The sequence below is a fragment of the Schistocerca nitens genome, chromosome 1 (assembly GCF_023898315.1).
Source record: "Schistocerca nitens isolate TAMUIC-IGC-003100 chromosome 1, iqSchNite1.1, whole genome shotgun sequence".
In the NCBI taxonomy this organism is placed as follows: Eukaryota; Metazoa; Arthropoda; class Insecta; order Orthoptera; family Acrididae; genus Schistocerca; species Schistocerca nitens.
The window spans coordinates 934,253,372-934,268,676 of record NC_064614.1 but is presented as its reverse complement, the minus strand read 5'-3'; the positions used below and the strand labels follow the sequence as shown (position 1 = coordinate 934,268,676).

Genomic DNA, 15,305 nt, shown 5'->3' with positions numbered 1-15,305 from the left:
CTAGCTGATGTGGTCCGATGGCTTAATGTGAATCATTCTGTTGTTTCTCTGATGTGGCGACAGTTTATGAAGACAGAAACAGTATCCTGAAGACCAGGTCAGGGCTGACCACATGTGAGATCAGATAGAGAGGACCATTATTTGGCTTAAGGGCATGATGGTACCATCTTAGAACTGCATGGCAACTGGCATCTGACGTAGCACCATCCACTGGATGTGTTGTATCGAGGCATATGGTGTACAGATGGCTTCTGCAGAGTGGCCTTTACTGTCAGAGACCAGCTGTATGTGTGTACCTCTGACACGTCTAGAGTGCAGTTGTCAACATGCCACCTGGATGGCCGAACAGTGGACTAATGTTCTTCTCACAGATGAGTCCCAAATTGGTTTGGAGAGTAAGTCTCGATGGAATCGTATGTGGGGGAATGTGGAACATGATTTTAGGACCCGAACGTTGTGGGAAGAGAGTGATATTGAGGACGATCCCTAATTGTGTGGGCAGGGATCATGTTGACCACACAAACACCTCTTCATAGAATTGTACAGATGAATTGGCAAGGTTGACTGGTGTCAGGTATTGTGACACGATCTTGGGACCTTATGTGCAGTAATTGCGAGTTGCTGTGGGCCCATACTTCATACTGATGGAAGAATGGACGATAATACTCAACCTGATACAGCACAGGTGCTTGACGTTTTCTTGGAAACGGAAGGTACTGCACGAATGGTGTAGCCTGCTTGCTCTCCCACTTTGAATCCCACAGAGCATGCCTGGGATGCACTAGGGACATGGGTTGCATGACATCAGCATTCACCAGCCACTCTCCAAGACTTGCGAGCAGCTCAGCAGGAAGAATGGGGATAACTGCCGCAATGTGAGACTGAAGACATCATTCGTAGCATGCATCATTGATGGGCCTGTATAGCTGCCAGTGGCGGTCACACCCCATACTGAACACATTAACGAGTTGTCAGAAAGCATGCTCAAGTCTGTTAAGTTGGAAAAAAATGAAAATTTTTTGTCTACCATTACAGATGTTACAGTTGTTTACATTCTGTATTCTTTACATTGTTCCTACTTTACTATCACCTGTTTATACTGTTTTGTGGCAAAATAAATTCTATCTTGAAAAATTTCCATTTGTTGCTTTAATTTTGGACACCAATGTGTATGGGGGCAGTGGCTTCCACATCCTACTGTGACATGGGTGCTTCAGGATGGTATGACTGATCATGGGTTATCATTGTGCATGATCAAATTAGTGATTCCTACAATGTAGCAAGTCTATTTGCTGTTAAATACACAGTAGTCAATGATGTCTCCTGTCATTAATACACAATTCCCAATGGCAACTAACTCCAGCACCCATGTCATGGGCGCCCAAAGTATGGTTGTAATGAACTGCATTGATATTGCATGTCCTGCCTTTCCTTCCTATGACTGTCACAAGGGCTAGCAAATTATCTGACATATCTTGTTATCCCATTTATCATGCCAGTGGAGCATCTATCTGTAATTTAACAACCCCCAAGTATAATCTATGAGATGGTGGTATAATGGAAGTAAGTGAATCACTGAAGCTGCACAGGCAATGCTGAACTGTCACAATATCAAATCACAATCTAGCTTATTTACTACAAGTAATAGTCACAGAAACTTTTGTCCTGACAAGTTTTTTTAATCATAAATATGTAAACTAGCTGGCTAGTGCCACCCTGACATCTTATACAAGTAGTGTCAACACTGCTGTAACGTCAAACCAACGAGTCGGTGAGCTGCCACCTGTGTTGACCCAACAAAGACCTGTGAGAAGAGATTGTACAGCAAGTGGGGACAGTACTCTGTCAATCTACAGCAGTGTGTAGACCACTGAATATCACAACAATATTGGACATGTTTACAAAGATAGAGGAACATGCAGAGCTCAAAATTGAAATAGCATGAGGCTGGAGTACCCAAGAATGTTTCCAGGGACTGTGTGAAGCATATGGTGACGCAGAGTTGTCATACAGCATAGTCACATGATGGGTTAAAGCATTCTGATTAAGCGAAGATGCTGTGAAGGATCACTCCCGTACAGGATGAACTCACGTGGAGGACAATACAGTTCAACTCCTTGCTTCCTTGTTGGATGTTGATCACCACTGGATTGTGCATGAATTAGCAGCAGAAGTGAGTATGCCACACAGCTGTGCTCCACGTTTTGCACGACTTTCTGGGGTACCGCAAAACTGCAGCATGTTGAATACCCCATGAAATCTCAGAGGTGCAACAATGGCATCACTATGCCTTCACACGTGATCTGTTGGGCCAGTACCAAAGGGAACTGAATGACTTTGACACATCGTCACTATCGATGAAACCTGGGTATGCTTGCATATACCAAACTTGAAAGGCCAATCCAACAAATGGAGGCATCCTGGTTCTCCTTGTCCACAGGAAGTGCGCAGTACACCACATGCTATGAAGGTGATGTTCATTGTGGCGTACGACAAAGACAGGGCAATACTGCATCAAGCTGTACCACCAACGGTGACGGTAGATGCTGCCTACGTCTGTAGGTTCTTGCAACACCACCTCTGTCCAGTGCTCAGGTGAAAGCAACAGAATTTCATGGAACAGGAACCCATCATTCTGCAGGACGAAACACATCTGGTGACAAAAATATGCATTTCCCTGGAGTCACAAGACAGATTTAAAACACGTTCCCTGATTTCAGAAATAACCTCAGAAAAAAGTGAGCCTCTTCAAAGAAGTATATAAGGTGGGGAAGAATTGTTTTGGTTCTACTGTGCTTATCATTGTCTGTTATTAACCACTGTGTTGTTGGTTCTACCATGCTCATTATTGTTGGTTATTACCCACTGTGTTACACCTATTATGTGTTGTGTGATATATGAGTACATAGCATACAAACAGCCAGCAACTGACAATTTTCTTCTTCTTATCGTCCATACATTCTAACATGTAAACTACTTTTAAAGTGCCAGAATGTACTAGAACAAATAAAATGCCACACCTTACAACGTTCTTGAGGTGAGACAGTCGCAATTCTTGCAATCTATCGCCCATGGTCTCTGGCCTGCTGAGGAGCACCGAAGTCCTGGGTCCATGGATAAACCATAAAAATCTACTGCATTACGCCACACATAAACAGACCCAGCCTATGGGCAGATCGGTGAGACTAAATCTGATGGGCAGGGCTTGCACATTAATGGGAATGAATGGTTTCAGATCAACAGGCCCAATCCATTAAAAATACCTGCAGAAGCGGTCTCCAGGTTTGGCCCATCGTGGAAATCCACCCAAGTGGCCAGCTATTCACGAGCCACACACAGCTTGTTGATGAAATGAGACTACACTGATCAATCCATGCAACAGATAAATTGCTTAAATACTCTGAGAATCAATAATAATGGGGATAGGTAGCAACTAACCGTAAAGATGATTGCTGAGTTGCAGACAGACACAATGAAAAGACAATCACACTTGCAATTAAATTTTCAGCCAAAGCTTTTGTCAGGAAACGAGAGCACACAAACATTCAAACAATTACTCAGACAGAACTCATACAAATGACTGCCGTCTACGATTGTTTCATCTTCAGTCTCTGAGAATCAGATCCAAACGAACCACTCCCCATGCCTCCCTACCTCTTGTCAGCAGCTTTTAGGGTAGCTACAAGAAATGGTGAGCGATGCACGACACCTCTGTAAACAAATCATTTCATCTACTGAGACAAAAATTAGATTCTTCCAGTGCTTTTTTTTAAAAAAAAAATTTCTCTGATATTTCCCTGGTTTACCTGACGTGTTTGAAATTCCCTGATTTCAAGACCCTGTGGAAACCCTGATGTACCGCTGTTAATAAAGCCATTTCAGAGAAATATAATGGATCTCATTCCTTTTTACCCAGGCCTTGTATTTACTCAAGATAAATACAACTATTTAATATTGTTCTTTAACAGATTTTTTACAAGAAACTGCTGAAGAGGTTAGAATTGACAACATAAATAAATGAGAGTATCAGAAGACCACATTTCAGACTTATCTGCAGTAAATGTGTCCTGCCAAAGATATCAGAAATATCTAGAATAAAATACATACCGTATTTACTCGAATCTAAGTCGCACTTTTTTTCCAGTTTTTATAATCCAAAAAACCTCCTGCGGCTTAGAATCGAGTGCAAAACAAGCGGAAGTTCTGAAAAATGTTGGTGGGTGCCGCCACAACTTTCTTCAGCCGTCGAATATATGTAGCGCTACACAGGCATGCTTTGTAGGCACAAAGATATATACTGGCGCCAAAACCTCTGCGTCAGTAAATAAATTTAAAAAATTCTCCGCCCCGAGCTTCGACCACTGCATTTTCATACAGTATCCAACAAAGTAAATACAAATTCTGTATTGTTCATCATCAAATGTAGCAGCATTTCAATGTACTATGAAAACCCGACTGGCAAGACTGTTTGGTATGTTTGTCAATATGGCCAACTCTACGTTCTGAATTTTTTTCCTATTTGTGAGAAGAGATGGTTGCTAATAGGAACTTTTATAAATTGTGAATCCCATGCAGTATTCTCATCACCATAAGAATAATACAAATATAAACATTTTGCCATGTATGGTTTCGTGTTTGCTGCTATCTCATTTAAATCCTGTCTGCCTAATAAACCACGAAACTAGAGTGAGACAACAGCAAACGCGGAAGAATATACATATCATATCATGTTTATATTCATATTATTCTTATGCTTAACAGTGATACAGTCAGAAATGAAGCACGGCAATTGACTAGATTTTTAAATCTAAGATGACTCTAATTTCTGTGCAGAATGTAATGTAATAAAGAGGCGCCTGCAAAGATTTTCAAACAGAGAAAAATTTTCGCTAAACTCTCGTTCAGAACATCTTCTATCATACACAGTCTATTATTTGGTTCTTGTTGATCATTATCAAAGAAAGCAGCAGTGTAAGTAACAAAAAATAGCAGTCTCTTGCCATTGTTTCACTAATGAGACGATTCCTCTCTCTTTTTTTTTAATTGTAAGCGGCGGTAGCGGCCACAAAAGCAAGCCATGCTGTGAGCGGTGACAGGCCATAAACACGCACTATCAGAATGCGACAAACAATGCATGACACAGTACAGTAATGCATTTTCAGCTTAAAGTGACGTAAACACCTATAACAAAGAAAACTGCGCTTATCAGATCAAAGAAAAATAAGCAATCAATTCAAACCAGATGAAGCACATGAAAAAGGAAGGGTACCCGTATAAATACGGACAGAGCACCTGACGCATATCAATGGCTACCTGGTAAAGCTTATCTGCTAAGCTTACGACTCGAACCAAACTACTGTAGCTGTATCGTCATTCATTCGACCTAAATTGTGTCTCATATTACAATGGACCAACTTTGTTTCGATTTGGAGATGCGGTCTAAAACTTTTCTCTCCCCTTGAATTTCGAGTCTCAAATTTCAGGTGCGGCTTAGATAAGAGAAATTTTTTTTCCCTTGATTTTGAGTCTCATTTTTCAGGTGCGGCTTAGATTCGAGTGCGGCTTAGATTCGAGTAAATACGGTACTTGCTGGGTAACTACTGCAACCTGCATCGATACAGACCTACTTACTATATGCATCTCTTGGTTTTCCTCCACTTGTCCACCCAAATTGATGATTTCTTGATGTGTCAGAATGTGTCCAATTCAAACAGGCCCTTATTTTAGTCAATTTATACCGCAAATTTAACTTCTTCCCAATTCAATTCAGTAACTCCTCAATAGTTATATGATCCACACACATGATCTTCAGCATTCTTCTGCAACACTACATTTCAAAAGCTTCTGTTTTCTTCTTGTCTGAACTGCTTATCATCCACCTTTCACTTCCATATAAGGGTATACTCCAGACAAATACTTTCCTAAAAGACTTCCTAGCACTTAAATTTATATTCAATGTTAACAAATTTCTCTTCTTCAAAAAGGCTTTTCTTGCCATTGCCAGTCTAAATTTTATACCCTTTCTACTCTGGACACCAGTTATCTTACTATCCAAATAGCAAAAGTAAAATATAGCTTGAGAGATTTGAGACTTAAAGAAAATATGAGTATCACAGACAAAAGAAACAAACATGAAAAATGAGACATTAAGGTTTTTAGAATGAGAATTACTAATGTGAAATGATTTCACAAAGAAAATCACAAGGCAAAATAGTATAAATGACTAGATTACAAATGAATTCTACAAATATATACTTTTGCAATTTATTTTGAAGGAGTCAAAGTATTACATTAAAAGTGTTGATGCTCATCATGTATCAGCCATGAAATATCAAATATGATTTAAGAAAAAGCAAAGTAAAACAGAAAATAAAGCGTACAACATTAGTCAACAAATTAAGGAACCACAATGATGAAAAGTACATGAACTACATAAAAATGACCCCTTTCATTCGAGAACATGCTAAAAACTGATTAAAAGTAAAAATTCTAACAAACCAATAGAAATTGTGTAAATGAACAACAGTAAATTTACAACTGCTGAAGATGGACATGTAGCTCAATACCTGACTGGCTAAAATAAAATAAACAATAAAAGAATCAGCCTTATCTATCTATATAAAAACAATGTCATCAATATCATACAGGTGCAAGGCGCTATGAACACAAAATTATGAAACACTACAAAGGAAGATGCTATGTGAGCAAATGAAAATTGTTTAGGATATTACAAAAAACAGGCATCTAATAATGCAAAGAAAGCCACACATGACATGATGAAAAGGAAAAGATCAGCTGATGGTGGAGGCATTCAAGAGCTTAAAAAGTTTATATCAGGTAAAATGATACGTTTTATAACAAAAACCCTATCATGTAACTCAATATGCATAAAACGGCACAGTGGGAAGGGTATGGGCCAAACAGAATCAGTTTGGATGAAATTTAACAGAAGTTTAAACATATATAAAACAATATGTAGAATCTCAGAGCACTGAAAGCATGTATTTTTCCAGATGGAGTGATACATGCCTGAGGTATTGTAGAGTAAATTCGAACCGATTTTATTTTTTACGAAGAATTTTCATACTGATGTTTTGAACATTAATGGAGAAGAGCTTAGCAAAGTCAATAACAAATGGATGCAAATTTTAAATTTATTTTACTTTGTTCTAAGAAATCTATTTACTAGATAAACAGAATTGGTATATCTTAATGTAGGTATCACTGGAAGCTCAGCAGTTCAGAAACTAGAAATTTCATTTGAAGCATTGAACTTGTTGGCAAGTTGGTTAATTGACTTGGCTAATTCAGCACGCAATTCAGTAAGTTTCTAACTACAATGATAAAACAGTGTTTCGTAACAACCAGAGGCCTCTGCATAGGAAAAACTGTGAAACTGCTATAAACTAAATATTTCTAGTTTTTTTAATAAATAACATTGAGTTACTTGCTCTATTGTGCTACCTACCAAAATTGAGATCTACTAATTATCAACGAATATTACGGACATCCAGACACGTATGGAAGGTTGAATGCTAAAGCTTTTTCAGGATGTTTATTATTATAAACTTTAACCCAACTTACCTGGATATAAAGGGAATACTGATGCCACCTTGATTTTTTAAACATAAGGGAAGGATAAGAAACTTTCAAGGAATTACTTGGGACATGGCAAAAAAGAACAAACACTGTTGTCATAAACAAGTGGCAAGAAACATAAGGTGTAATATAATGAGAAAGAAACAGGAAGGTGGGAGAAAACCAAGTGTGATATGGAGAAAAACATGGAATTAAAACTGATCTGAAACATACATAGCTATTAGTAAATACGAAGTGCCATAACTTGGTTAAGTTGAGAGGGAAAATTGAGGACATGGCAGAAGAATATGTGAATTGCAGGTAAATTTCTGTACTGCCCTATTCTTCTTTGCTCATCATATGGTATCCAACTCATAAGTTTTGCTATTTTAAAATGTCTTCACTATTTGTCCTTAGCTTGAATACATGAAGATGCTGAATTTGGTGATAGCAGGCTGACATTCTTTTTTTTCCTGAAGAATGTTATGTTCTTCATTTATCATCTTATATGCATTATTTCAGCAAGACACACCTTACATACCTGAGGATTCTGGAGTATGTGTTTCACACCATTCACAAGGTGGGTTAAAAATTTTCCTCTCTCTGTATTACTAAAGAGAGATCTCCGAACAGATGCTATCTGAACAAGACACGACAGTGCCTGCAAAAAATTAAAATTGTGATGAATATCTAATAGTTGTAAATAAACCAATGTTTAAACAAGGACAATAATGACATATACATAAACCATAAGTCGTTAATGAAATTTTAAGTTAAAATTTCTTTCATTATGAATTGAAACAGCTCCAAATTGATATACAGTATCTGTGTGAACATTAAATTAATGCCAGGGCAGTCACCTTAAAAAAGGGATCAGGTATTCCCACAATCCTTGGAGCAGCACTGTCTATCACATAAGCAGCAGTGACAGCTTTACTGGCGCCACGAGCTGAAGCTACACATACAAATTATTTCTCAGCTACATGTCAACAACTTTACCCTCCAACATGTTTTTGCTAATGTGAACTATAGATTGCAGTATTTTTTATTATTTTGCATTCATTATTAACATTTTATTAATCTCTCCTGATGGATCTCAATTACATATAATTCAAAGAAAACAAAAAAGATTCATTTTACTTTACCAAAGTCAAATTGGAGCATGTACCAAGAAGAAAAAGAAAATAGACTGTTGTTGGTAAATACATAGCAATTAAATTAATGCATAATTTTTATGCTGTAAATATCTGGCTCTAAACACAAAAGCAGGCACACAAAATTAACACTAATGTAAATTCCTAAAATTGGAAAAACAACAGATTTTTTAAACTTGGGAACATTGTTAGTTTACAACAAAAAGGCTTTTTTTCCACATGACTGTCACTGATATACAATTTCAAAACGTGAAAATGAACTTCATGGTTAATATTTTTCTTGCTGTGTGCCCCATGCAAAAAGCTAAAATAGACAATATTAACTTGGTGCATTAAGTTCATAGCATTTTTGTTTTGCATGTTGGTATTTCAGTTGTGAGGGGTTTATTTGCCGATGCCATTTGTATTTGTATTTCACTGTTACTATCTGAGTTTACATATTGTCATTTGGAGATAGTGAATAGACCTGTGATGGTACAAAAGAGTGCCAAATGAAGAAATCTGAGCATTTCAGACACATTCCTCTGTTTGAATTCAATATAGGGGTGACAGCAACGGAGGTGGCCAGAAACATTTGCACCTTGCATGATGATAATGTCACTGGACGGAGCACGGCAACAAAATGGTTCTCTGATTTTAAGAAGGAATTTTTCACCATTAGTGACTCACCACATTCAGGAAGACCTTTGGGGTTTCATGAAGATTGTTTAAATGCATTAATGCACATGAGCCATGTCAGCGTACTTGAGAAACGGAAAATGTAATGAACTGTTATGATTCCACTATCGAGCGACATTTGCATGGCATGCAATGGTAAAGGTTCAAAAATCGCGTGTATGGTTACCACAAGCCCCAAAATCATAATCAGCAGGTGAACATATGTACATCTCTGCTTGCTCGTCATCAACTGGCTCGTGGACAACACCAACCATTCCTATCCCATACCATTACTGGTGATGAGGAATGGCATCTTTATGGTAACATCAGAAACAGAAAGGAATGGTTGAGCCCAAACAGAGCAGCAACTCCCCATGCAAAAACCTACACATATATCCACAAAAGATAATGTTATGCATCTGGTGGAACAGCAACAGTGTGTTGTATTATGAGTTGCTTCTCCAAGGTATATCCATCACTGCTGACATTTACTGTCAACAACTGAGATATCTTACAGATGTAATCCAAGAACAACAACCAGGAAGACTGTGTGAAGTGATGCTATTCCCTGATAACACCTGCCCACATTCTGCTAGACTGAAAAAAAAATACTACCCAAGGTTGGGTTGGGAAGTCATTCCACACCCACCTTATTCACCAGATCTTGCCTCCCTCAGATTTTCACCTTTTCTGCTCATTATCAAACAACCTTCAAGAAGCTTCCTTTCCAGATGAAAATGTGAGTTGAAAATATATAATGCACTCCAAACATAGCCATTATCAAACAACCTTCAAGAAGCTTCCTTTCCAGATGAAAATGTGAGTTGAAAATATATAATGCACTCCAAACATAGCTCGACGAGTTCTTCAACTCAAAACCAAGTGATTTCTTCGGTTGCAGAATCAGAAAATTACCCCAACATTGGCAGATTGTTATAAATAGTGAAGGAGAATGTATTATCGACGACTGAAGCCTCTGTTACCTGCGTCTGTTGTGTTTATTAAACTTATGGAAAAATTCTACCAATTTATGCAAAAAACCAATAAAAATATAGTAGAGATATTTTCCCCTGTATACTCGAAAAGGCGTATAACTTGCAACTGTCAACTGAAATTTTCAATGTTATAGTTATTACTCGACTCTACCCTCACTAGAATTCATTTGCACAGCCATCTTTCAGTACCTATTCAGAGAAGAAATGAGTAGCGGAAAATCAGTTTTAAATGGATTTAGAACACCATTTTGAAAACTCTTAAAATCAATATTATTGTGGGTTCTAAGAATATTCAAAAAGCTTAATATGCTTCTTTTGAAAAGAAGTGAGCATCATAATATAATTAAATAAATAAAATCTATAAAAGATTTGAATTTTCGGAGTAGAACCATTAATGAAATGCTACACAAAAATAGTCAGTAATCTGGCACTTAAGCAAATTTTTTCTGTAAGATTTTTTTTGCACATAAATTTATTTTATTCATTTCCAATTGAATAATATTTTGAAATACTTATGCAAATGACACCAATTTCAATATGTCAACATTTTAAATAATGAATAATGTGATTTGTGTTATTAGTTAGGAAGTTTAGCAGTTTTAGTGTTGTCTCACAACATGACCATTATATTCGTGTATGATTCCAAAACAGATGTCTCCCAATCTTGTTCTTACAAAACATGACTGTCACTGTCGATGAAAAAAACAATTAAAAGAACTATGTCCAACAGATAAATACTCTTCTAAAACTTGTAGACATATGTTCAGCAAGAAAACTCAGGGGACACAAGCAGAAATTGTGAAAAATTCGGTGCTTGCTTTTTGTAACTCTACAGCTGAGTATGCATGGCCTGTATAGTGGATTTTTATTCATCACATTGTATACATTAAGAGTTTCTGACACAAATGTTTATCTATACATATACAAAGATTACATCCTCTCCAGCAGAATACATAACAAATGACAATAGCTATAGGCAAATATCAAGATCTTTTGTATAGTTTAACACCCTACTTGTCACTGTAAGGAAATTTTCAACAGCACAATTGTAGGCATTTGTGGGATATGCTGATACACATGAACAACTGTCTGCTGTTCAGTACTGCAGTCACAAGATGGTGATGAAGGTTTGTCCCACTTGTGGAGTGTCTATTCTTCCATGGCCCGTTACGATGCGATTCAAGGTAGTCTAAATTTCCCAAGCTTGTTCAAATCCAGGTAGCTCCTCCCGGATGCAGAGAGTTTCAGGTTTGTGGATGAGAGTTCTGTCACCAGTAGCATTTCCATTCACTGATGGCGCTGAATTCACTTTCAGCAAGAATCCTGAATGTTTTAAGAGTGGGATGTCTCACTCTTTTTTCTTCTTCTTTTTTCCTTGCTCCACAGGGAATACATCATTCAATACTAGAAGACTGGGGTTATCAATAATTCACATAGAAGAGCACTCTTCTGTCTGATCTCAGGAGGTGGAATGTGACTCAAGACAGTTAACAGTATCATATAAACCCACTAACAATGCACAAGGATTTGTTAAGTAGTACAGTTATCTTTTCACTTATGGACTATTATACCAGACAGATGCACAGTACTCTGCTGTTGAATAAACCAATCTGAGTGCAGATACTCAAAGTGTGTTTCCTGCTGATCTCCAACTAGGGCCACAGGGCTTATTAAAGATGTTATTTCTGCTTTCAAGCTTAGCAGATGTTTATGTCAATTGTTCCTTAAAAGAAAGTGTCCTCCCTAATGTGGTCCCAAATTATTCTGGAGGCACATTATGGTGAAGTTCATCTCCCTCAAAATAGACTTCAAGATGACAATTTATCAGGTGGCAGAAACATGCAACTTCTGTTTTATTTGAGTTTGGTTGTAATCTCCATTACAGAAGTATTGGATTAAGATGTCTATAACAGAAGGTAGGATTTCTTCACTTGTTTCAAAGGTTTTGTGTTAGACAGTCCTTGGTCAATCATCTATATAGCCTAACTTTCTGGACTATGTTGAAGGAATATTATATCCATATGAATCAAACAAGAGAGGAGAAAGGACAGATACCTGTGATAAGATATTATTCAATACTTCTGCACAGCTAGTGTTTTTTTCTTGTAGTTTCAGTAAATGCCATTCCAGCTAACATGCTGACGACATGTACAGCACAAATCCTAACATACTAAATCAGGGGTGTAGCTATGGACCTTTATTAAATGTTATTTATCATCTACCATTCCAAAGAATTTATACTGCCTTGCCAGAATTGCTGCTAGTGACATCTGATGAAAAGTAAAAGCCCAAAAGTAAAAAATCCAAGGCATTGTATATAATGGAGCCTAGCCTGTTTTGTGGCCAGTGAACATGGGTACAGCTCAATGTAGAAAGTGTTTCCTTACACACTCACAGCACTACCACAGCAAATTAAACAACTCGTGTCATGCTGAGTTCTGTATAGGGCCATAGAGGGCAACAGACAACAATGAAATCACTCAACTGAATCTGTTCAGGTGTCACAAGAAGCAAAAAATTCTCTCTATATATATGGTTTAGTTGTAAAATTCATATTTTATGACTGTTGGACTGAGCATACATCAGTTCCACACATAACAGTGTCATTTCTGCCCAGTCGCACATACTACATATGACATAACGGGAGATACCAGCATTGTTCATGAGGTTGACAAATTCTGTTAGGCAACTGCTTAAGATTTTCAATCCACACATTTCTGTCTCTGTAAAGATGTGTATACCTACGTTTTACACTGCTTGCTTATTACACAATAAAAAACTAAGAAAATACTTTCTATGAAGCCATCTGAACCTTTTACACGGCATATCATATTTCAGCAGCTTCACAAGCACTTCACTTTTTCACAAGCACTTCACTTTTTCATAATCTTTCGTAGCCTGTTTCACATTCTACACATCCACTGAACACGTACATACTTATCCTAATACTTTCCACAGATGTTGTGAACTTCAAGTATCAATTACAATCAATCAACGAATGAATTTAATGTATCTTTCTGCTACATTTTAATGCAGTATTTATTCTCACATCATGATTAACAAGGGATCAATTAATTATCCAAGCTAACAAAAACTCAGTACTCCCATATTATTCTACTGAGTCTTTTACACCTTTGTGGCTATGAAACTACTTCTATTCCACCAATCCAGCTACTTAGTGGCGAGCTACCACCAATAAGTACACTTAATATTCCAACAGCCTCTCCTGTGCTACGTCATAAGGCTAGGAGAGTGATGGAGTGGTTTGGAGAACACAGTGGCTAGTTGATGTTCTGGCCAAACTCGCCTGATCTGAACTCGATCGAACGCATCTGGGAGGTTAGCTCATCGCCCCCTCCCCCCTGAATTTACAGAAATTAGATGACTTGTGTGTGCACATCTGGTGCCAACTCCCTTCAGCGATCTACCAAGGCCTCATTGTTTCCATGCCTTGATGTGTCACTGTTGTTATCCATGCCAAAGGTGGACATACTGGTTATTAGGTAGGTGGTCACAATGTTCTGGCTGATAAGTGTACATTGAAGTCCAACACCTTCTCCATTACTTGTCTTAGAGTTAATAAATGATTTCTTGTGGATCTATTTCTAAGGAAACCACAATGGTAGTCCCTAATTAGTTCTTCAGTTATTGGGATCAGACTGTTTAATATGCACATTGGTAGGACTGTTTATATTAAGCCAGTATTACACGCTGAACCTACTGCATTCAAGTTAGCGCCATTAGAATGAAATTTTGCTAAATGTTGAAGATTTTTCTCCTGAACAAGTCTGAAACTGCCAACTTTTTCGTTAGCTCTATTACATGACACTGCTGGTGTATAAGTCTTCTCCAACATCTCAAGGTTATATATTCGGAACTGCAGGCTTGTTTACAACGTCGAGTGTGAAAGGTGATATTTTCGTAAAGCTGATATTTTCTTCATATTGAAACTTCTGAGAGGTCTAGGTTTGTATTTATTAAGCAGTTCCTGGTTTTGTGCAGCTAGAATGAAATTAAGTTACGATTAAACAGAACTATGAACTAAAATTTTCATTATATGTCGTGCTGGTACAAGCAAATTATTATCTATGTTTACATTCTTGCACCTGTGCCTTGTTTCGACAAGCTGCTATAGATTGCACATGATGGGAGTTGCGCATGTCATGTCGTAACGACGGAAGCTATTTCACGTACTGGTACAACAGATTAGGAACTGATGCTTGCCATAACGTCACTGACAAGGACTATCAATTTTTGATGGGTTTGACAGTTTGCAATACTGAATCAAAAGCTCTCATGCAAGATTTGCCCTGAGAGAAAGTAACTCGTAAGCCACTGATCTGTGCAAGAACACTGACCCTGAAAAAACTGTGGAGTACTAACAGTGGACAGGTTGTGCATCACTTGAAACTAAGCTATTGGTGGTAGATTGATTTTGTCACAGACATGGTATCAAAAACATCTGACTGGACTGTATCACCACTTTGTTCCAAAAATCAGACAATATCTCAAAACAGAGAAGTAAAACCTTAGTAAGCCTCATGAAGTAAATGCATTGCTTCATTTTGCAGAGAATCAGTCCTTTGTTGACCTGAATGCTGTCCAAGATTTTCACTGGCAAACATTTAACCCACACGACAGCCCGTATCTGCATATTTCTTTGAAAGTTAGTAAAGACAAAGCAAAAGTTTTTGTGTAATTAGTGACAGCCTAAAACATGATACAGTTGCAGTTCAAGTCTTTTTAACAAAACTTGCAGGCTTACTGAAACAAAAAGTGGGAAACCTGCAGAAAATCGTACTTCAGTGACAGGTTTGCAATCCAGTACAAGAATTCCACAAGTATCATCAATCTTTTCTGCCACTTCAAAGATTTTGGTGTAAATGCTGAGTGAAACATTACTGCAACAAATCAATGACTA

The 15,305-nt window shown here is 37.6% G+C and overlaps 1 protein-coding gene across 4 annotated transcripts in view; it reads right to left on the bottom strand.

The window, feature by feature from the left end:
- The window catches only part of LOC126193895 (exportin-7), a 237,115-nt gene that overhangs the window by 147,724 nt on the left and 74,086 nt on the right, over positions 1 to 15,305 (bottom strand). For all 4 annotated transcript variants that reach the window (XM_049932723.1, XM_049932725.1, XM_049932724.1 and 1 more), the window contains exon 6: positions 8,120 to 8,239. In XM_049932723.1, the coding sequence (XP_049788680.1) occupies positions 8,120 to 8,239 (120 nt within the window). The remainder of the gene's footprint in view (positions 1 to 8,119; positions 8,240 to 15,305) is intronic.